The sequence below is a fragment of the Anas platyrhynchos genome, chromosome 3, assembly GCF_047663525.1.
Source record: "Anas platyrhynchos isolate ZD024472 breed Pekin duck chromosome 3, IASCAAS_PekinDuck_T2T, whole genome shotgun sequence".
In the NCBI taxonomy this organism is placed as follows: domain Eukaryota; kingdom Metazoa; phylum Chordata; class Aves; order Anseriformes; family Anatidae; genus Anas; species Anas platyrhynchos.
This window is the reverse complement of record NC_092589.1, coordinates 4425102-4447623: the sequence shown is the minus strand read 5'-3', so window position 1 is coordinate 4447623 and position 22522 is coordinate 4425102. Positions and strand designations below refer to the sequence as shown.

General features: G+C 42.9%; 1 protein-coding gene across 6 annotated transcripts in view; it reads left to right on the top strand.

The window, feature by feature from the left end:
* RTN4 (reticulon 4) overlaps positions 1-22522 on the top strand; it is a 44005-nt gene that overhangs the window by 17897 nt on the left and 3586 nt on the right. For 4 of the 6 annotated variants that reach the window (XM_027453245.3, XM_038175871.2, XM_038175872.2 and 1 more), the window contains 2 exons: positions 14014-14221; positions 16729-16867. In XM_027453245.3, the coding sequence (XP_027309046.3) occupies positions 14014-14221; positions 16729-16867 (347 nt within the window). Of the gene's footprint in view, positions 1-5745; positions 5963-10306; positions 10465-14013; positions 14222-16728; positions 16868-22522 lie in introns of those variants that run through there. The other 2 variants (XM_005018861.6, XM_005018862.6) reach the window with 2 other exon arrangements.

Sequence of the window (22522 nt, the reverse complement as noted above, 5' to 3'; positions counted from 1 at the left end):
AGTTAGTGCCTGCACTCTTAACTTTTTTATATTCTGACTGCTTTAGTACTTTTTTTTTTCCTGTTTATCAGGGCTGGACTCGCTGTCTTCAGGTTTCTCCTTCAGTTCTCCTGCTGGTGATCTGTTGACGTAGAAAAAAGTCACTGCTCCCTGCAAGCTCTTCTGTGATTGTCTGCAGGCTGGGCATTAGATGGCCTTCCAAATTTGCTCTTACTACATGATAGTAAGCAGAATCTGGTGTCTCAGTCTGCTCCATGTGCACAATTTGAAGGGTGTTTTTCTTTATACAGAATTCAGTTAATCATCAGACTTTGAAATCTAGGACAATATCATTTTTGCTGTGATATGTACAACTTGTGTTTGGAATATGGAAAAGGAACCATACAGCTCCACTCAACATGACTTGCAGCTTTTATTAGATCAAGGCCAGTGGTTTAAAATAAACAGCACACATGAGGGAGTTACTTGTTCAGGTTAGTAGGAAAGTGGCCAGTAAGAAGATCAGTATCCTGCAAACATTAAAATTGGTTTACATACAGCAGAGATGATAACTTTCATGTGGGACTTGCATTTCAATGTAGTTAATATTTCAGAGAATTAAGAAAGGATAAGACTGCTGTCAATTTTCCCTTGCGTTCTACACTGAACGGATTGTGTGGATTGTGGAGCTCCAGCTTCTTGTAGACCAGAGGAGTACTTTGCTTTCTGGTGTCACAGTACTCTGCTGCTGCTTTACAGTCTAGCACCAGAAGCTTTGCCACTAAAACCTATTACTGCAGAAAGCAGAATTATGTTTTTATAATAAAATCAAATGTTTGGGCAAAAAGCCTTATTGCAAAAATGTTAGTTAAGAGATTAAAACCAACAAACAAAAAGAAACCCTGAATGTTACATGTATATATTTTAGCTTTTTTGTTAGTTCTTTTAACAGGAAGTTTTTGGGTCTGACAAGGACACAGCTGTTGCTGTTCTGTCTGTATGGAACTGCGCATGAAAGGAGAGGAGGGAGTTGAAGACTGTCTGCGTTCTCCTGTCTAGTGGCACGATGCTGTGACAGGGCACCCATCTGTCCTGCTTCTATGTTAGCTGAGGGGCAGGAGCTGGGTCAGGCAGGGGGCTGGGAACTGGGGAGCTGTCTGCAGTCTCTGTCGGTGGAGGTATTCAACCTATAAAACAGTTGTTCTTTTTGACATGCTGTATTGCTTGGGAAGAAAAAATAATTATCTGTCTTCTTATAGAGGAACATTTTCTTAAAGTTAAATAGATGAGAATAAGAAATGAAAATCATCCTTTTTTTTTCTAGATTTATGTTTGCTTTTTAAAGTATGTGCTGTTTTTTGCTCATGTTTACTGTGTTATGGAACATGGAACTGGGCTTCTGGAACCTGCCTCCAGATTCTGACCACAAGCCTTGAATAAAATTTAATCTTAATACCCAATTACTTAAACACAAAGTAGCAAACAGAGTAACAAAGCAAAGAACACTTAGTTGCTTCCCACTCTCTCAGAAAGGAAGGGGGTCATTCACAGGGCCAGGAGCCGATCTGTGTGTGTGTGCTTCTGAGTCTCGCTGTACTGTGATGTTCTCAAATACCGCTCCTGTTTGTTGAAAGCTGACCTAAATGCAAGCATATCTCTGTGCACCTGCAGCTCTAACTTCTGCCTGTCCCAGTGGACTGCAGGGAGCCAACAGCAACCCCAAAATGACTGCAGATTATGTTTTTTAATGAAAACCATCACCCCAGTAAAGCACACAAAGCTTTTAACAGCCTGGCCGGTAGCACTGGGTTTGTTTAATGCTGCCTGACAGAGCTGTGGGCTGCCTGTTGTGTTCTGTAATGGTGTCAGACCACAGGGGCCGTGTACGTCATGGCGGCACAGATTTTAAAAAAATTGCCACAGTAATTCAGAACTAAACTAAAGAAGCCTATCTCCATTTAAGATGGTACTACTGAGAGTAGTTTCAAGGGCAAAGACCACTCGGCAACACCAGTGCCTACGACTGTTGAGCACTCGAGTGTCGCCTTAAGAGATCATGAAAAGCGTGTTTGTTTGTTTGTTTTTTTTGCCTTCATTTTTCAATTTGGGCTTTAAAACCTGTATTTTCCATCTCTGTAAAACTGCTGTGCCCTCAGAGGGGCCCTTCCCTCCTTGTCCCAGTGCTGCCGCCCGGCGCCCCAGCAGCTGCAGCTTCGCTCAGGCCTTGTCAGGCCTTGTTCCCGTGGGGGTGTGCGTAGGCCTGTGGTGCAGCGGGGGCTGTGGGCGCTCCTTTCACAGCATGTTCATTAAGGAGGGCTTTGATGCCACCTAGTGTTTGCAAAGGAACAGGAGGTCAACATGACTTCCAGAGGATTGCGTTCAAGGTTTGGAGAAATTCTGCCATGTTGAAGTTCACTTAACGTTCGCAGAGTTGGAGCCTGTTACAAAGCTTAGCCCTTTTGTTGTGCAGGCTTTCGTCACTATAGCACCTAATTACTTCCGGATGCAGGCAGTTAGTTCGCATGAATACGATAGCAAAACACCGTTCCATAACCTTTTTTTGATGCATGGCACACAGAGTTCTTTATTTGACCAAATTGCAGACTCAAAGTATGCCGTAGGGTCCCCAAAACCTAAACTCGTGTTCGTGACATGTGGTTGTGTACCTCAGTGTAACTCCGCAGGCAGTTTAAATACTCAGATTGTTCGTGCCAAGTGTTGCAGGAAGTTTAAGAAATGGCTTTGAGAAGCTGACTGTCAGGCAGTCAGTTTCACAGGAAACCCGTGTTTCGTGGTGCTTTTGAAAAATCATTCTCTGCAGATGTGTTTGGATGTGCTGGGGTTAACACTAGATTGTACAGGCTTACACAGCTCTCGTTTGTACGTGCTAACAGTGCTCAGTACTTGAATTACAAAAATACAGCAAAGTACTGATGCCTTACATATTTCATATCTTTTTGAGGGGGCGCATTCATTGTGCTCTGAGAGGGTAGCTGTAGCTGAGTGGTAATCGTGGCAAAGCTTTTCTTTTTACTCCCAGACAGTAAGGGCAGAAATAAAATACATCCTGTGGTTCTGCAACAGCAAGCCAGGTTGTTGCTGTTACATGAAGTGTAAAAGAAATTCGAAATGCTGTCTTGCACCAGCGCTGCATCCACTTGGTTCATTTCTGTTTATTTGTAGCTCACTTAGGTAGAGCCATTCAGCAGATGGGAAGCATTGGTTTTGTTTTTTATTTGACTGAGGGAAAAATACCCTAGAATGCCTCGGATCAGTTTCCTTCGGGAGCAGGTTATTTGTAAAATACCTTTTGATTCAACATAAAATCTTGATTTACTTTCACCTGGTTATATTTTTAGATTATTTGGCTCTTGAGGGCATCATAAATAAAGACTTCTCTTCCAGTGCAGAGACTCTGGGGAGGAGCAGGAAGAATTAAAAGCAAAAACCTTGAGTGAAGTCCTTCTGAAGGAAAGCCCTAGACCTGCTATGTTTCACTGGAGCTCAGGTCACCCCTGTTGAGAGGTAAAGGCTTTTGCAGAGTTCAGAGCGAGGCGTTTTGGGTGTGGAAGCATTATGGAGAAAATGGAGTGTTTGTGGTAAATTATCAGCTTTCCCAGAAGCACAGATGGGTGGCCAGCACTGAGAGCCATGTCAGGCGTGAGCAGAATCAGGTAACCATCCAAGTGTTCCCCTGCTCCAGGTCAGGAACGTAACAGGCAGCTGCTGGGGGAGATTTAATGACGGTTTGGTGAGTAAGGCACCCGCCCTGCAGCCGTGCAGTCCCTTTGAACATAGGTGCATCAGCAGAGGGACGCGCTTTGAACTTGATTGCATCTGTCTGAGTTGTCTGGGTCGCTTGGTAATGTCGTTCTGTAACCGGCCTGTTGGCTGGGGAGCTCTAGCCTGGATGTTGGGGCAGAAACATGCAGACACAGTGAAGCTTAGGCAGGACTCCGGGCACAGTGCAGATGCAGAGTAGCGTTACAGGGGGGTGTGAATCTTGCCTGGCACGGGAGATGTGAGCGCAGGGGCATTCTGACTTTGTTTTAGGTATCGTTTGCGTGGAGTGGTAGCAATGAAGGCTGAGTACGCAAATAGTGACGTGCTGGCTGAGGAGGCCAGGGAGAAATTCCTGTCCAGGGAGATGGTGCCCCTGTGGGCTGGGAGGCAGGGCTGGCGGCGTGGCTCAGCGCCCGTGCTGCACGAGCCTTCCTGGAGAAGGATGTGGGGAAGGAAGGAGAAGGAGAAGCGATGAGGTTTTGGTCGTGTGTCTAGAAATCTGGCAACTGACGGAAGGAACTTTCTGAAAGCATGAAGATTTAATTAATTTAGTGACAGTGCAGCTATCTGAAGAGTGAGGGGAGAAACACAGCTTTTGGTGGCTTCTAGTCACTATTGGGAATTTCAGCTCAGAGGCAGAAGCAGGTTTTTAGATGTGTTTTGTACTTTTTCACTATAGGGTGAAAAGTGTATGTTTCGCATGCCCCTGTTATGGTCTGGGTTTTGATTTGCCTGTTGGAATTGAGAATAAAATGCCTATCTTCTATAAATTAAAAATATACGTAACCAATCATGCCATAAAAAGGAGTCTTTAAATCTGTGTAGTAATTGAAGCAATATATAGGGTTTTCAGTTAATTTTGTGGTAATCTTTCTCCATGTGAGATTGTCTCCTGTACTGGAAAACTAAAAGTGGCTCTTTATGGATCAGCATCCCCATCCCAGCCATTCTGCAGGATTTCCATGGAGATGTCTGAATGCCCTTTTCTCATTCTTTTGAAAATAACTTATTTTTTTTAAGAGGTTTTAGAGCAGCACTGGGGAGTTTTTAGTGTCTTTTTCTTCTTGACAGCCATAAGTATTAAAGAGAGACTCCATGCTAGAGAAAAGCCATACATTTTTCCACGTGAATGAAAAACAGAAGGACAACATGGATCTCACAGCTCTTCCAGATTTTGAGTTTCTAGTTCCTGCTCGTCTCGTGTCTGTGCAATACTTTGTGTTTCTTCTTGCATGTTAGTAGTATAAACCTATGGGTTGTTCTCATTTTTATTTAAGCGATGGGAAAATTTAATTGTCAGATCTGTAGCTGACAACATAGGATGTTGATTTAAAATAAAAAGAGGAGGTGTTAGTCTGCAGGCATTAGGCAGGGGGCAAGAGAGCTGCTCTGTCTGTGCTCCACTGAAATTAAATATGTCTGAAAGGTTCATGACGACTAAAGATACCAGCAAAAAAGACCTGTATTCTTCATGAGCCCCTTGCTTTTATTACAGGCATGGGTAAGGTCCTACCGTGTTTTCCTTCAGGCTTTTTTGTTTTATTTAACAGGAGAGGTGCGTTACAGAGATGTCTGTTAGTCACATACGCAGCCAGACAGTTGTTTTTAAAACGAGGGAAAAGCCTACACAGAGCAGATGTGTGAGCGTGCTTTAACCATAGCTTGAAAAGCAATCTGTTCATGCTCCCGTGTTGGATTGCCACTCGGAGCTCCACGCCGTTGTGAAAAGCTGCTTAGGGTGCTCCGGCTTCTGTTAGCCTGCGCTGAGCCTCGCTGCACCGCTGCTGCTCCCGGTGCTGCTCCGCGGGGTCGAGCCAGCTGCTGCCTCCCTTCGTGCGGGTGCCGGCGCTCTCGTCCTCCGCCCTGCATCTTTTCGGTTCTGTTGAACGGTGAGAAGCAAATGGCTGCAGCAGCCGGGGATTGCCTCCCCGCCTGGGTGCCGGAGCAGCGTTAGCAGCCTGGTTACAGCTCGCACTGCGTCAGCCGTGCTCCACACCCCGCGCCGTCAGCTGACCGGCCTCCTGCAGCACCAGTGCAGCAGCAGACTGCAGACGCTGCTGGGGAAGCCCATGTTTGCCATCCCGGGCTGTAGATTTCTCCTCTTGCAGCTGTCCTCTTGGTATGCATAATTGATAATCACAGCTGGAGGGTAGATCGCTGGGAGAGATGGACAGTCAGCCGAGCAGTTGGAAGGATAAGGGTATTTGTTCTTTTACCTTTTTTCCTTTTTTTTTTTTTTTTTTTTTTTTAAGCTAAAGATGCTGCGGGTTGCTTTTAACAAATGGTATTTGTAGCATGTATTTGATGGTGAAATGTATCTGAAGATGTAAGTTGTGTTTGTAGTATATGTAAAATTGTAAAAGCTGTAGGTTAGAATGGATAAATATGAGCAATGCAGAAAGAATAAATTATTTATGTAGATGAAATAGCTCGTGTGGCACTGCAGATCTTCTCCAGTCCTACAGAACGTATTAAAGAACAGCTTATTTTGGTATGCATTGCACAAATACCAGCATAGTCTGATTTTAGTTGTTGAAATTCCTAGGTTATTAATAATTTAATAATATTAACCATTAGCTCGAAAGAATCTCATGTTTGCAGGTCATGCAGCTCAGTAATTTTATGAGGAGACATTGCATGCAGGCTATAGCAGGCTGTTTTTTTTTTTCCCTTTGGTATATACCATGTTTGGGGTCTACTGTTAATTGTGTTTGCTTAGGATTTTTGGTAATTCTGTTGGATTCTAGGTAAAACTGTGCTAGATTTTGAGAACTTAAAGGTCTAATATCAAATTGTTTCAGGTAAATAAGTAGCTAGCCTTAAATTAGCGTGGTGCTGACCTTTGTTCCTGTAACCACCAATGGGAGATCACCATTGTAAATCTCTGTGGATCTCTGTGATTAGTGCTCAGTGTGTAAGAGTTTAAGCCTTATTCAAATACATAATCTTCAAACTTTATCAACAAGACAAGCTTTGAAAAATTTTAATTATCTCTGGATACTAAACTTCTTAAAGGTCCCTGTCGTGCTTGGTACTTGTATTTAGGAAGCTTTCCTCTTCTTTAAAAAACTATTGTTTCAAATTTTCGTGTTTTTTTTTTTTTTTTTTTCCCCTCAGGCAAAATTGCCAGCTGTCTAAAATCTGTAAAATGCTCTATCAAAATTTAAATATGTAGAAAAAAAGTGCTGCAGGTGAAAAATCTTTGCCCTGAAGACAGCCATTTTCAGTTGTAAGCTTTCATTAAAGGGCTGTAAAATATTAGGAAAAAATACCCTGCAGTGTTTTGTAATATGTATTAATGTGTAATTATTTTAAATGTTCAGCGCTCCCTATGTCAGGCCTGAAATTCTTGGGTTTAAAAAACTGAAAAGAGGGTGGGGTTGGAAGAATTCTGTGAAAATTGAACGAGTTACCTTTGGGCACTTTGGCCCCATTTTCAGGCTTTCTTTCGCAACCCAACGAGCAGGATTGGCTGTAGTCCGTCCCTCACTGCAACCGAAAGCAGGCGTTTCCTAACCCAGAATTCAAGGCCTTGAGAATAATAGAGTCTTTCTTGGATTAAAATTAATGAGTTGTCAATCATGAGCGTTCCTTCATCGCACAGGAGGGTACTCAGGGGGTTACGCCAAGCCCTGTAAGCTGTGAGCTGCTACTGCATGGAGGGGAGATGAGCTGTGGGGAGGCCAGTGGCCTGGGGGCTGTGGGCTTCTGTGCAAAGCGTGGACCCGATGAGATGAGCATGTCCTGGGAGTGGTAACAAATGGGCAAAGCAAAACCGAACCTGTCCTTCACGTATGTTTTGTGCTGGTTTGAAGAAGTGTTTTAAATTCCTCTTCCCCACCTCTTTGTTCTTACAGAATGGCATCCCATTAGGTGGAGGAAGCTGTTTTCGTGCCTGTTTCTCCCTCCAAGGAAGTCCCTACTGCTTTGAGGCTTAATTATAATACAACTGGTACAGTCAGGGTCTGTAAGAAAATGGAAGCAGAGCAAGAAGGTTTTCTGGGGAAGCAGAACAGTCTGGTTCCTCTCCTTTTGTGACTGTGCAGTGTGGTTTCTGTTAAGATTTATTTATGAAGAGATGAAGAAGTCCTCTTTCATGTTTTCTTACTTTGTTAGGTCAGGCTCCAGCAGCATGGAAAATGATGGGTAAAGTTCAGGGATCGATGACACTATTCGCCTTGCCACAAAATAAATATGGAAGCAAATATTGCAACATGCTTTTTTCCAGGCTTAAAAATAAACTTAAAAAAATGAAGTAACAATCAAATCTAAAATCAGAGAAGAGCCAAAAGTATGGTTTATAGATTTTCCACCTAGAGCACTACTTTCTACTTAAAATAATCTTAAACTTGTTTTTGATATGCATGTTTCTTCTGGTACAGCTGTAGTAATTGAGAAAGAAGCACAGTGAAAGTGGTAAACTCCCCTAACCTGTGCTATCGATCATCGAGATAAGCAGGGTGAAATAAGTTTACCCTGGGGATGGCAACACTTTTATTTTTAGCACATTTAAAGACAGCCCCCATGGAGTAATCAGTACCGAAGTGTCTAGAATGGATTATTATTTTTTAATAATTTCAATGGGTTGTCAGGTTTTAATCTCTGAATAATGGTAATATAGGATGAACGCCAAAGCTGTACACACAGGATATCCCAGGAGTATTTTATTTTTTTTGATTTGTATACTGAAAATATCTCTGAGTTCTGGTTTAGATTTCATAAAAGGTGGAAAGGGTTGCATAGGCTCATGCAGCCTTTGATTTTTAAAAATTTCATGAGGAGTAAACAGGACTTCAGAACGGTTTCCTCAGTTGATATGTTGTGTGTGAGGGCATGCATCCATGGGTGTACCATTAAGTAGAAATGAAAGAAAACACACTGCAGTGGCTCAATTAAAATTGTTAGATAGTCTTTGCGTTTGGGGGGTGGGTAACCTGGTAGTGTTGGACTTCATTTTCATTCTAGCATGTACTTTGTGGAAAATGTGAAAATCATTTTTTCATTGCTGGGGATTGTGGGGCAGATGTGCCAGGTCTGAAAGGTGTATATAATCCAGGCTCACCGACTGACCTTTGGGCTGCAGGTAGACACGTCGGTCCCGCTGGACTTGGTGCTCCTTTGTAGTGCCTCTCCTCAGGGCAGGGAAGGCTCTGTGGGTTGGAGCCGGCCCCACAAGCTTGGCACCACATGCAGTCATGCCATGACCACACTGTGTTTGCAGCTTGGGGCTGGTTTGGTGTTTGCTGACTTGCAGCAAGGTGGTCGCAAGACCCATCTGGCTCCCAGCATCTGATCAGGGTGAAGCAGCGCCCTCTGTAACTGCTCCTGCTCACAATGGCAACCACAACTTGGAGGGGAAAAAAAAAAAAAAGGTAACCCTGTCATTCTGATGTGGGAAGGCCTTAAAATGTGAAACTCGAGTGTGCTAATGGGGCCTGTGCTTGGAAGGCTTTGACCACCCGTTGAGACACATTTAAGGCCTTCTCTGTAGTGTGATTGAAATTGCCTTCAGGTGGGGTATTTCAGTCCGTAGGCAGTATCTGGCTGGACTGTAAGGTCAGGGATCTGCTCTGGTTTGGTTACGTGGGTGTAACATCACTCTGACTGCGTGCTGCTTGCAGTGCCTCCAGGTTAGCATTCCTGCCACTCCATCACCAGCAGCAAGCAGTGTCCTTCTAGCTGCCCTCCTGCAGCAAGGAGAAGCACAGGCTTCCCTTTCACGCGGATGTCTTTTCCAGCAGGCCCTCCAAAGTAACGACCAGTTTGTTGGGGTGCCTCTGGGTCTGAACCTGAGCTGCTGCTCAGGGATGAGTGCTCTAGGGCTCTGCAGGGCTCTGGGCTGGCCGCTCGCTGCTCCGCTCCTGGCTTCTCCCTGGGACTGGGGTTTTCCAGCCCAGTCTGCCCCACAGCTGCTTGATCAAGCTTGGGAAGAGAAATATGGCTTCAGACCTCGCCTGCCAGGTATTCTTCACGAAGGATCTGTGGAAATGTGAAATTACTGTCATAAGTGAATAAGAAGTTCAATTAAAGGAGCTGGAAAGTGCTGCTCTGAAAAGAAATTGGCAGCAATTTACCTACTGTGGTCCTAATGCTCATGATGACAGTTGTCCTTTAGCACCATAGATGCATTTGGGAGCTGCTTGTTCTCAGTGCTTGTATTCAACTTCTGTGTTAGCACAACGCTCTTCTTAACTTGATCCAGAAAAGGCTTCTATTTATGTCTCTAAGCTATTTTGACTATTATTTGAAGAATATAAGGATTTTCTGCTCGCATTTCAGATTACAGAAGGATTCTAGTGTAACGGCTGTTGTTCACCCAATGCTTGTAAATCACACGCTGCTTGCGTTTTTTTTTAAATCTTCATTCTCCCGTTAGACAAATAGTCTTTATATGGTGCTGAAGCCCTTTGTTTGTTTGTTCTTAAAGGCTGCGTGCAGGGTAGTTGTTCATTGTAGGCACGCATCTCTGCCCGGCAGCTGCGTTCCAAGGGCTCGGAGAGGGGCGGCTCCTGGCTGCGGGCTGCCAGCCTCCTGCTCCTGCCTGCGAGATTTCGCGCTCGCAGCGAGACGCAGCCAGCAGGCAGGCAGTTGCGTATATCTGCTGACCTTTGAACGCCCCAGCAGGAAGTGAAAAGGCGCTGGGTAGTCAGCTGTACAAGATCTGGGTGCATGCAAGCAAACGCAAGATGGATGCCAAAATTGGTTAGTCCCCCCCTGTTGTTTTTTTTGGTTCGTTTCATGCGTGTGAGTTAAGCTCTGTTGTAGATCTAGAGACTTTTAATTTCTATTTCTAAAATAAGAGTGGATTACTCGGTTCGTTTTTTTTTTTTTTTTTAAAGAGGATTGTCAGGTTAAATATATTAAACCACTATTTTTTGTCATCAAAAAACTGTATACAGTGATTCCGTTTTAAGATAAATATCTGTGAAAGAAGGCAGATACTTCAAAAATACAGTGATAAACCTGCTATCACGGCACTTGCTTTATAAGCAAAATGTAATTGGATGAGTTCTGCATGTAAGGCACGGATGCTAGCAGTACTATTTTTAGATATGCCAAGTGACAGTTCGTGCTTACCAAATGTAGGCAGCTGTTCTTGCTTTAGAATAGGCCTGGAATACTTGCATTAAATGCATGAGATTATAGTTCGTGTTGTATAAAATACAGCTTAAAACAGTTTCAGTGAGAAGAGGCATGCTCAGCAGTGCTGTTCTTGGGAGTCAATTTTTTTTTTTTTAAATCTGCTGTGAATATTTTATGTTTAAGTTAACTCCAGAAAGCTGCTTGTAGTAATGCTTTTAACCTTTTCTTTTACTTCAGAAAGAAATGCAAATACCTGTTTCAGATCAATTGGGAAAAAAAAATAAATCAATTTTACCATTTAGTCTCTGGACTAAAAATTACAATTCCGTTTTTCAGGTGATATATAACACCAAATTTCCCTTTGAAGAATTCACGATGAAACAAGATACACATGTCGTGACATGGAGGTTGATTTGGTCGTTCTCCAAATGGAGTGGAGACAGAGTGACGGGGAAAAGTCTTCTTGTGCAGCTTAGCTGTGGTCTGGGAGGTCCTAGCTTGGGGATTTTTCTTATTACTGAGAACAAAAGACTTGAAGATAGGTTGCTGGAAGCCATTTGGTGTTTATGGTGTGCTGTAATTCCAGCAATTTGTCTTTATTTCTCCCATTTTGGAAACTGTCATATAGATGAATTATTGTCTTCACATTTTTATAACTGGGTTCAGGTATAACACGCTACCAATTGTAACACATGGTTTCCTATGAAGCAGGAAGAACCATCTACCAGCGTAGATGCTTTAAAATTGTGTTACAGAGAAGGGAGTATGGCATTGATAGAGCTAATGCCATCTGCGGAAGGAGAATATGGCCATGCTTAGTGTGTCACATGAGCGTCACCCTAATATTAATGTATGGATGCTCAAATTGCACCATTTAAAACTAAATATAGTTTCAGTATCTGAAGCAAATACTTAGGGAGAAAAGTCAAAGATTTTTGCATGATTTAGGAGCAAAATGTCCACCACTGTTTTTTTGTCAAGATGATTTTTGAAAATCTCACCCAAGCGTTGGGGATACTTGCGGCTCGGTTTTGGAAGGGCTCTTCAGTTCCCAGTGGTTTGTAGGTCGTGCTCACAGCTTCATCCCTAGCCAACTTCTGCATGCTGAACTCGCTCATGTAAGGTGTGCAGAGACCCTGACAGACACTTCTGTGATTAGAGCCAAACAAACCAAATAAAAAGTTGTTAAATGCAGGGTTTATAGTTCATACCAAAGGAATTTTACCGAGACTTACTTCTTGTTGGATTGATATTTACAAATAGTAAAGAAAAGTACTTGTCTTGCCTTGGCTTAGAGCTTCATTTGTTTGGCAGGGCAGATAGCAGTGCAGCTGTGCAGCACGAAGAGACCCAGATGAGTACCGGGTCTCTACGCTGGGCTGCAATTCGACGAGGACTTTAAACTGATGCTGTTCTGAGAGCAGCAGTGTCACCTCCTTCGGTCGGCTGCTCTATCTCTCACCCCATATGTCTGCGGGGTCACGTGGTGAACCGCATCCAGAATCTGATCTGGCCGACTGCTTCGTTGGTGTGTTGTTGTATTTGTCCCACTGGTTGTTGGCTGCGTGCAGAGAGCCAGGCTGGTTCTGTGCATGGCCCTGCAGAAGAAAGTAACGGGACTGAGTGGTGGAGGGCTGAGACCATTTCCTTCAAAAGCAGTTTTGGCTTACGACAAATGTAAAGTCTTCGTGTAACTGTAACCTGACTGTAGAGCTTGAGGACATTTCTACCAATACATTACTTTAAATATTTAGATAAAATATTTAGCGTTATGAAAATGGCTTCCCTATGTTTCTCACCAGAGTTCTCGTTTTTGCAGTGCCTTCTGCTCAGTGTGGTTTCCCTACAGAAATAATTAAGAAAGGACGTCAGCTTCTGAAACACGTGAAATTGCTCCAGTGGCGTTGTTGTGTTGTACCTACAAAAGGATTATGTAGTTGTTGCCCTAAAGAGGCTACTAAGTTGTTTAATGTTGGTGCATTAGCACACTTCCATCCTGCAAGAAATAATAATCGTACTGTTTTTGAATTGCTTTGTTTACAGTAATTTAGAGTAAGAATCCTGTTCTGAATTGTGATACACTATTTTACAGTTAACTTCTGCAATGTCCAGGACAGGATTACTAAGATTGTGTTGTAACAGTAGTAATTGTTCGTAATTCGTCTTGAGTTCTGCATTTAATAGCTCTTACATTACCACTATTAACAAGCAGTTTTGATGCAGAAGAGGAATTTATTCTCGTGAAGCCTAATCAGCTGTGGAAGTAGAAACCATGAAGAGTGAATTCTGTTGTGTTATCTCACCATGAAGTACAAAACTAGACCAGACTAGGTGATCCTGCACAGTTGTGTACAGTGGAGAATGACGTTTGGTGGATTTCACGAACAAATTTTTTAACAAAAAAACCAAAACCAAACAAAAACAAGCCTGCAATTGATGCACTGAGCCATTACCTATGACTTACGCAAGGGTGTAGTTTGCTTTAAAAGGTGATGCTGAAAATGGCATAATACAGCATTCTCAGCTGACAGTCACTTAGGGAAAAAATAAACTTGGTTTATAAATGAGTATTTTGCATTTGTAGCACAGCAGATTTGTCCTGAATTGAAATTAGAGTGCGGTTAGTCCCTCTTAATGGCTCATTCTGTCACAACACCATATACTCCCAAGGGAACTTCTTCAGTCAAAAGGAAACAAAACAAACTGTTGATGCCTTTGCCTCTGTTGGACTTGCAATGATACCATGGCGTAGGGATCTGTTAATGTCTGTGTCATTTGTCCTAACAGGGAATCAGAATTAACCTCTTCAGTAAGTGGCCTCCACAAAAATAAAATTAAATGAAGCGCAAACTGCTGTGGTTCTTATGCACAGCACAGCACTGCAGGTGAAGAGATTAATTCTGACATCGCTTAGGGGCAGAATTGTTCTTAAATTTTAGCAATTACATTTCAGGTAATCCTAACATCAATAATCCCAATAATCTGAAGTCCAATGCAAAAGCAGTGCTACAATAACATATCTCTAGTTGTAATTTCAGCTCTCATTTGATAGTGAGATTGCGAGTTCCATTCGTGATGACTCTCAGCAGTCAAGTGAATGACATTCTCTGTTTTCATATGGATGCAAAAGGTATCTTGTACTAATTTCTTACCTTTTTTAATTTTTAGTTGTTGACCTCCTTTACTGGCGAGACATTAAGAAGACAGGAGTGGTGTTTGGTGCCAGCTTGTTCCTGCTGCTCTCGTTAACAGTGTTCAGCATCGTGAGCGTGACCGCTTACATTGCCTTGGCCCTGCTTTCTGTGACCATCAGCTTTAGGATATACAAGGGAGTCATCCAGGCAATCCAAAAGTCCGATGAAGGCCACCCGTTTAGGTGAGGTTTTTCTTATAATTAAGAAAAAATGTGTGTTGTTTTGGGGCGCAGCACTGTTGGTGCTGTTATGAGCAGTAAATGACATATGCCATACTATGTTGCATAATAATGTAAATAGCCTCTGTACCGAAAAATCTGTCACCCAGCCTACGACTACACTGCTTTCAGTTTTTCTCAGGAGGCAAACACAGTGGAAAAGCAAATGAATTGAATGCTTGGTACAGGGGATTTTCCTGGCACTGCTAGAGTGTCCTGATTTGCATTTAAAAAAAGAACAACAAAAAACCATATTCCAACCTAATGGAATCATGTGTGCATTTTGGAGTGGTGTAGTCTTCAGAAGGTGAAGCAGTGGCAAATGATGTACAAAATGTAAATATTACTTCAGCACTTCCAGTGCAATTTATTTAGCAAAAAAATAGAATAAATGTAGTAGGGGGTACTTGTATCTTTTTGAAACTTCAGGATACTCTTTAAATTATATATTAGCATGTAACAGCAGAGCTGTGTTCTCCATATGCAAGGCTGCCTTGTGATCAGCAGAATCCAGGTTCATTGCAGCCTGCCCAGATAAGAAATCCAGAAACCTGGACTCTGAAGAAATTTCTAAGGATTGAGGAGTTTAATCGTAGGATTAAGTGGTTTTAAGTGGTTCTGAGTGATGAGCTAAGTCCTTGGGGTACACCATGTGTGCACTTCCCTGCAGGGGGGGATGCAGCATGCTTGGTAATCATACTCCAACTGTGTAGAGTACAGTGGTGCCCATTATTGCAGAGCTGCATCTTAAGAGACATAAAGATATTGGTGGGTTAGACTAATTGCTAAGAGTGCATACCAGCCGTAACCCACACTGCTCTTGCTTCTGTCCTTTTTTAACAAGTTAAGTGGCTCAGTCTGAATTTCCATTGCATCTTTCAGAAAATCCTGCTTGCCCTCCTATTTACAGCCCTCTTACTCATTTTGTGGTGTTTCCAGTCATTCTTTTTCTTCCTCTCATCTTTAGTAAGATGAAGTAAAATATTTTCTCGATTTTTTTTTTCCCCTCTCTGTCTACATGTAGTGGCTCATTTAGCCAGTAGAAGTCAATCTCTACCTAAAACAACAGTGGGACAAAACTCTGAGGGGAAAAATATTTGTTTTCAAGCTTAGATCGAGCTTAGAAAAAAATACATCTGGCCAATTGACAATAATATTCAGAATAGCAGCATGACATATATATCTTTTGCAAAACAAAACAAAACCGTCAAGGCCTTTGTTTCTTATTAGGGTGAATAATTCCCAGTGGAAATCCGGTTTGCTCTGTGCTCTTTAAGCAGTTTATTTTTAAAAATAATGATATTCGTAAGAAGCTTCTAGACATTCTTTTCCAACATCCCTGGTTGCTTTTCAACTGCAGGAAGAATGCTTCTGCTTGAATTTAGTTTGACAGTGAAGAGACATCCATGAGATCGATGTACCTTTTGGTTCAGGTACCAAATCTCCTGCTGATGAGCTACTAGTATATGTAGGAGACTCCATTATATGTCTCCTGTGCATAATAGGAGATAATCAAAACCACAAAAATAACCTCCCGCCCCAAAGCAGAATCCCCAACTGGAAGTAATAGGTAAGGTGCAGTAACTGTAAAATGAGCACCCTGTGATAGTTGTGCTGCACTACTCCTTCTCCCTGTAATGCACAAATCAGATAAATTACTCTTCATTTAAAGGGTCTAAATTGCCATAGCCACAAAAACTACAGATAAATGTCATGCTGTAGTGGAAAGAACACTTAACCAGACACAATTTTACATCTTTCTGTTAAAAGAATTGCTGTCACTAATTGTGAGAAGTTATTTTGAGCAAGCAATAAAAGACTCTCATTTTGCCATGCCTTATTAGTGTACTTGTCACAGCGTGATGCTGATTTCAGAAGCGTCTTCTAGCAGTATGAATGGATATGTTGATTTTGTAGGACATGGTTTCTGTTTGAGAAACGTAGAAATATCAAGTCCAGCAGAGTCTCAGGTTGCCTTAAGAACTTTCTTTTTCCTAATGCAGTAGCAAAATCAGTAAATGATCTCCTCCTCCCCTGCCAGCCTGTCCATCTGTGTCTCTTATTTTAAATGTACGTTGGCCTTATTAGCATGATAGACAGCAGTATACGTGTCAGAGGTGCTGGAAACTGTTTTGGCCACTCGCTAGCCTTGTCTGTTCATTCGTGTGTGCTAGCCAGTGTGCCTTTTTGCCTGGGCACTGGGTAAGACTGCATGTGACTTTGTAAATACACTAGCACAGCAGAGCAGTGAGAGAGAAGCTCTTTATATTCTTTTTTCTTTAAGAGGATATGGGTATGTTTTTCCTCTTTTGAGATTTGCTTTTACCTTCCAAGAATAACTTAGGTTAGCTCTGTTCTATACCTCTAGCATGCCATGTATAGTGAGGTTTCTCTCATTTTAACATGCTGTATGTTGATATTGTCTGGCAGAGCTCTTATAGTACAGTTTCATAAGCTATTCTGTCTTGCAGGGCTTACTTGGAGTCTGACGTAGCCGTGTCTGAAGAGCTTATTCAGAAATACAGTAATGTTGTGCTTGGTCATGTTAATGGCACAGTCAAAGAGCTGAGACGTCTCTTCCTAGTCGATGACTTAGTTGATTCTCTGAAGGTAAGTCTACTTCAACTGTAAATGTGACAGCCTTGTGTAAATAGATTCCTTGCTGACCTAGGTTAGCAAAGCCCACTTGTCCTTACAACTGTGAATGAACAATAGCATCTTTGGCTCTGTATCGAGTTTTGGTTTGCTTGCTGGAAGTACCAATTTTTGTTGTTTTTCAGGAAGTGCAGTATTCTCTTAGACACATTAAGTACTGAATGCAGTCATAGAGTGGTTAGCTTTATTTGTACTTCATTTTGACAGTACTACAGTAAAAATGAATTGAAAACTGAAATAAACTGTGGCTGCATACAGTTGAGCTATTACACCTCCTTGCTGGTGCTTAAAAGCAGAAATCTTAGAACAAGACACTGCTCCACTATGGGCATTCAGAATGCATCACCACCACCTCTCTCTCACTCACTCTTAAAAAAAATAAATAAATCCGTTTACAGCTAGACTGGCACAGTCTGGCTTATGTTTTTCAGTTTGTTTCTGTACAGAGACTGGCAAGTGGTCAGTTAATGTGCATTTGCTTGCCTTGTACAGCAGGAGTTTTCTATCCATTTTTTTACTGGAAGAATGGGGACTGAATAATGGCTGTGCTTTACTGGGAAGGTAGACGCTTCTTTCAGTCACTTGGTTTGGGTGTAAATAGTTGTTTTTCTTAGCATTCCAAATTACTGAAATGTTTTTTTGGAAAAAACACTGCATAAAGCATGCAAAACAGCCTAACAGATACCTAGCATATGTTGTATTTAGTATTGAATAGAATTTACTGAATGTTGCAGAGCAAAACTGAGGTGCTCTTTACTGAGGTGGCAGAGCAAGAAATGGCATTGAAATGGCTGAAAAACCTTAATTTTTAGTCTTTGAGAGTTATGCTCTCTCCTGCCAAGCTTATCACATTTCTTTGTCTTTCAAACAATTGTTTCCTTTACTGAGTACAACTTGTTGTCCATTTGCTTTTCAGTTTGCATAATCTTCTTGAAATAAAGTTGCATTTATCCTCCAGTTAAATCTCTTGCTTATAAAGTGCTTTGCAAAGGCCTTTGAGTTGTTGTGAGGATGAGGGAAGGTGTTTGGAGAGAAACTTGGAATAAAATAGGAAGGCTGTAAAAGTCCTTGTTTTATTTGTGGAATAGAAATTGAAGATAGTTCTCAGGATCTTAGAGTTTCTAGATGCAGTTTCTCATATAGATGCATTTCTCTTGCAGTTGCTCCTATATAAACACAGTGAGGAGTTGGTACTGTGGGTGTTGTAAGATGTGTAAGGATGTTGGGTGTTGTCACCTATTGTCTGGTGCTCATAGAAAAGATTCAGGTTCTCAGAAGGAGAAGAGGAGATGAAGGCTTAGCCCAGGGGGTTGTGCAGTATTCTTCCAGCTCCTACAGGGCTGTGCAATAAAAGTACTTTTAGGAGGTGCTTGTGCGTTCGTATTTTCTGATCACCTTTCTGTACACGATTGATACTGCTGCGGTCATTTTATGGCAGCACGACATAAATGAGCCTGTTTCTGTCTGTGCCTTGCTGGTGTTCCCACTTGGGGCTTGGTTTGGATGGCTAAATCATGTCAGCCCTGCCTGCCGCCTGTGAGAAGCTGGTTTGCCTTTGCACTTCAGTGACTGCGTGCTTGGGGTGCATCTCTGCAGCGCTGTGGCCTCGGTCACAGGAATTGTTGTTCTGTGACTAGGAACTGCATTTTGATAACATAAACTTGGAGTGTGAGGGAGGAAAGGAACATATTCTCTGTTTATTGAGCTTTTTAATGGCATTGATTCTCAGTGTTCAAAAAAGGTTATTTTGCTGAAGTCATATTTGGATCTTATTAAACAACTGGATACATCACAGAAAAGCCTTGTAGTCACAAGGTCACTTGTATTTCTTCAGTAATTAAGGCCTTTGTGGTATGAGCCTTCATCTGAGCTATGCAAATTTCCACACCATTTGTTTAGAGTTCACAGTCCCTTGCAGTAAGGAAGGGGAAGCAGCGAAGCCAACTGCTGTTCTGCTTAGCACTGTTTGAAGAATTAAGTCTTCCAGTAGTAGAAATAATTCCAGTCAAGATGTCTTCAAGGCACTCTAATCGCTTCTAAAATAGTATGCTATGTAGGAAATACATTTTTATTCAGATGAAATAATTCACTTCCCCTCTATTCTGGCATTTAAAACATTTTATGTGGGTTAATTAGTCTAATTTATGGTAGTTGGGAGCAACCCTCTATAAAACCAGTGAATGTCAGGACCATTTACAGTTGCTGATTTTGAAGACTTTGCGCTTGAGGAGAACATGAAGATGCTGAGGTTTTATGTAATACAGCAGCTCTGGTTTTATTAAAAAAAAAAAATACGCCTGGCTCATGTAGTTTAAACATCTTCACCATAGGAAACAGCATGTTTGTATATAATGAAAGCTAACGAGCTTTGATGTAGAAAATGTCTGCAGGTTAGTTTATTGTGCATAATAGTTCTGGCTGTAAAATCTGTCTCGTTAAGATCTTTTTCTTTTTTTTTTTTTTTTTTTATTAAACAGTGCTTCAGTCATGGAAGTCTTAAAATGTACTAAATATTTATGCAGCACAAGGAGAAGTTCCTCATAGCTTTTCAGGGGAAATTTCAGAAGAGTTTTTGTCAAGAGTCCCAGGAGGAGCTGCACTTTGTCCTGACACACAGTAATCGAGCAGCTCACCCTGGGCTGCGCAATCAGGAGCAGTTCTCTTCTGCTGTCGGGGCACAGTTGCTTTCAATTTGTCATTGCTCAACGGATATTTTGAGAAATAGAGCTCTGTGCTATATTTGAACTGGTTTATAGTAAAGAAACTGATAGATCTGTTTATTATCCTTTCTGGATTTGCCATTAAATTGCCTTATGCTTTGGGTACTAGGGAGCCTTACTGAAGGAGGTAGGCAAAAACTGGATGCAGTCCATCAGATACACAGTTTTGTTGCTGGTTCACATATCATTGTAACGTGCAGGTGGTGAGCTTGGGCCCCGTGCCTTCCTTCTATCCTGTTCTGAGCATCTGGGAAGAACAATATTATCTTTGTAGGTCACTCCCGGGTTGCTTTCAGCTTTTTTTTTTTTTCCCCCCATCTTAGAGCTTTAAGTGTTCAGGCATGCTTGAGGTAAGCCTTTACACATTTGTACGTTTGTGTCATTTCTAGGAAAAAATAGAAACCATAAGTAAATGAGGGATTGAGATTGAGTCCATTAATTCCTGGGAGCCTGGTTTTAACTGTCAGAAAGGTGTGAGGAGGGAGAGGCAGTGGTTTGGGAGAGGGCTTTGGAGGGTTTTGCTGAACATCATTTGCTTTGATGGCCACAGCTTAGAAAACAGCTGTCATTTACTGCCAGTTAGCAGTCGGCAGGATATAGCAAAGAGAGGCGGCCTCACTGGGGTCGGTGGTTCCCTCTCCTGCCTGGAACAAATGGGCAAAGTGGACAGAAACTTCACACACGATAGGCTTTGTCATTAAACCCTGGCACTGCTTTGGACAGACTTCAGGACAAGCAATGCCAGTGTCAGTCAAATGTTAACTTCAGGAGTTTTATATTTCTCGGACCATAAATTCAATGCTCACTACATGATATTCCATTGTTCTGATGGTTGTTGGACTTTCGGATTGATTTTGATTCTGTTACCCCGCTGCTTACGTGAACTGTATTTTCTGACATGGGCATAGTCTTGAGCTCTGTTATCAATGTTTACCTGGGCAGGGTGGTGCCTTGCTTCTGGAACTGTGCTCGTGCAGGGGAGAGCTTGGAGAGCAGTCAAAATGGTTCACAGTGCGTGCTTGGAGCCGGCTGATTTCCGATACCGAATGCACGCTTTTTGAGAGTCATTCTGGGCGTTCACAAACTTGGGGGCTTTTTGCCGTATAACAGTTGTTGGCTTTCCTCCTGTCTCTCAGGCAGGGGACATGCTGCAGGGACAGACTTGCTCAGAAAGTGGAGATTTGCTTTGGTAAAGTCGCTCTTGTGCAAAGAGGCTGGCAGCCAGCTCTCACCCTGGCACTGCAGAGAGCAGAACTGGGCCAAGGTTTGAATGAATCATGAGGGAGGTTAGAGAAATCTGCTTTATTTTTCTTGATAAACCTGCCAAATTCCTTCAGTGGAAATGCAGCTGATGGTAACATTGCAGCCTTGTCTGAGGGTTAACTTTGTGCCTCCAGTGCTGCTTGCGTCACCTCTGGAAAGAGCTGACAGATAAAGAACTGCATCATTTGCAATTAATCCTGCTGAATTTTGAATGGGACCAGCTTTGAATGAAGCTCTTGAAGTAAACTTCCTTCATTACAGGGGTTATGCAGCTAGACCTGTCTATTGCCCTGCCCTTACTTGATTTTGCCCTTACTGTTGATTTTGTTTGGTTTGGACATTTTGCGTCTTATGATAAGCTAAAAATGGACGCCTGGCTGCATAACTTCTGAGTAACTCAGCTGCAGACTGCATCTTTTGCCCACAGTCCTTCAGCATTACATTCTTTATTTTCCAGTGCTTTGTGCCCACCTTTTGCCTTTGCATCTCCTGCTTATTGCAGTGCTTCACCTTCGGTTGCTATCTGTGGATTCTTTGGATTTGGATGTATCTGCAGCCTCTGCACCACCTTCCGCTGTTTTACAGTGTCTTGCCCAGAAAATAACCAGACATACTTAGCTGATTAGAGTGCTGGGGTCTTGTCTGCTTAGCAAGAAATAAGTGCTGCTAAATCCACTAGATCTGACATCCAAATCCTGGCTTCTGCTCTGTTCCTTATGGGCTGTGCAACACTAGAAGAAATGGGCAGGTTTTCCTCAGGGAGGAATCCTACACAGAAATAGAGCTGGCAGCCTGCAGCCCGCTCCTGCCCTGGTATAGGTCAGAGGTGTGCTTGGGTCACTCTGCACCTGGCGGAAAGCTAGGGGTTTAACTCCCTCAGAGCTGTGCGAAACCACTGAGGCAGGGTTGAGGCCCCCCCGATGGGGCCTGTGCAAGAGCGGAGTCAGCAGGGCAGGGGGGGCAACAGCACGGCCAGTGCTGGGGCAGGCACCACGAGCGGGAAGGGAAGGGAAGAGAAAGGAAGGGAAGGGCTGGGTGTGCATGAACCCAGCTTCTCTTTGGAGGTTGTCTTTGACCTGCAGCCATCTTCCATTTTATGGCACTGATGACTTCTTTCTTTCCTGAATATTGTAGTATTCTAAGTCCTTGTGTTGTTTAAGGGAAAAACGTCACCCAAGGCAGCCTTGTCGCATTCCCTGCCAGGTTTTTCACCCAGTGTGGCAGAAGCCCCTGCCTAGCAGTCAGTGGTTCATGGAGACCACTGCGGAGCTGCAGCGTGGCTGTGGTGGGGCAGTGCCGCCGGTGGCTTTGCAGCCCCGGGGTTGATGTGCTCATGTGTTGGCTGCTGGGCTGCCATGCAACCAAATGACCCACTTTCCTTCTGGCTCTGTCCCCAAGGGCTGCGGTGTGTGCCAGCCCTTTCACCTCCCTGCCTGTCCCGTTCCTGTCTTCTGAAGGGTGGGAGGTAGGAAGTGTTTGCCCATCGTTCTGAAATGCCGTATTGGAAGTGCTGTGCACACGCAGGGGGCCTTGAGCAACCACCACGTACTGACAGCCTTTGGTCACTGCTGACTTGGGCCGAATTCAGCCCAATGACCTAGACACAAGAGGCCACATATCCCATTAC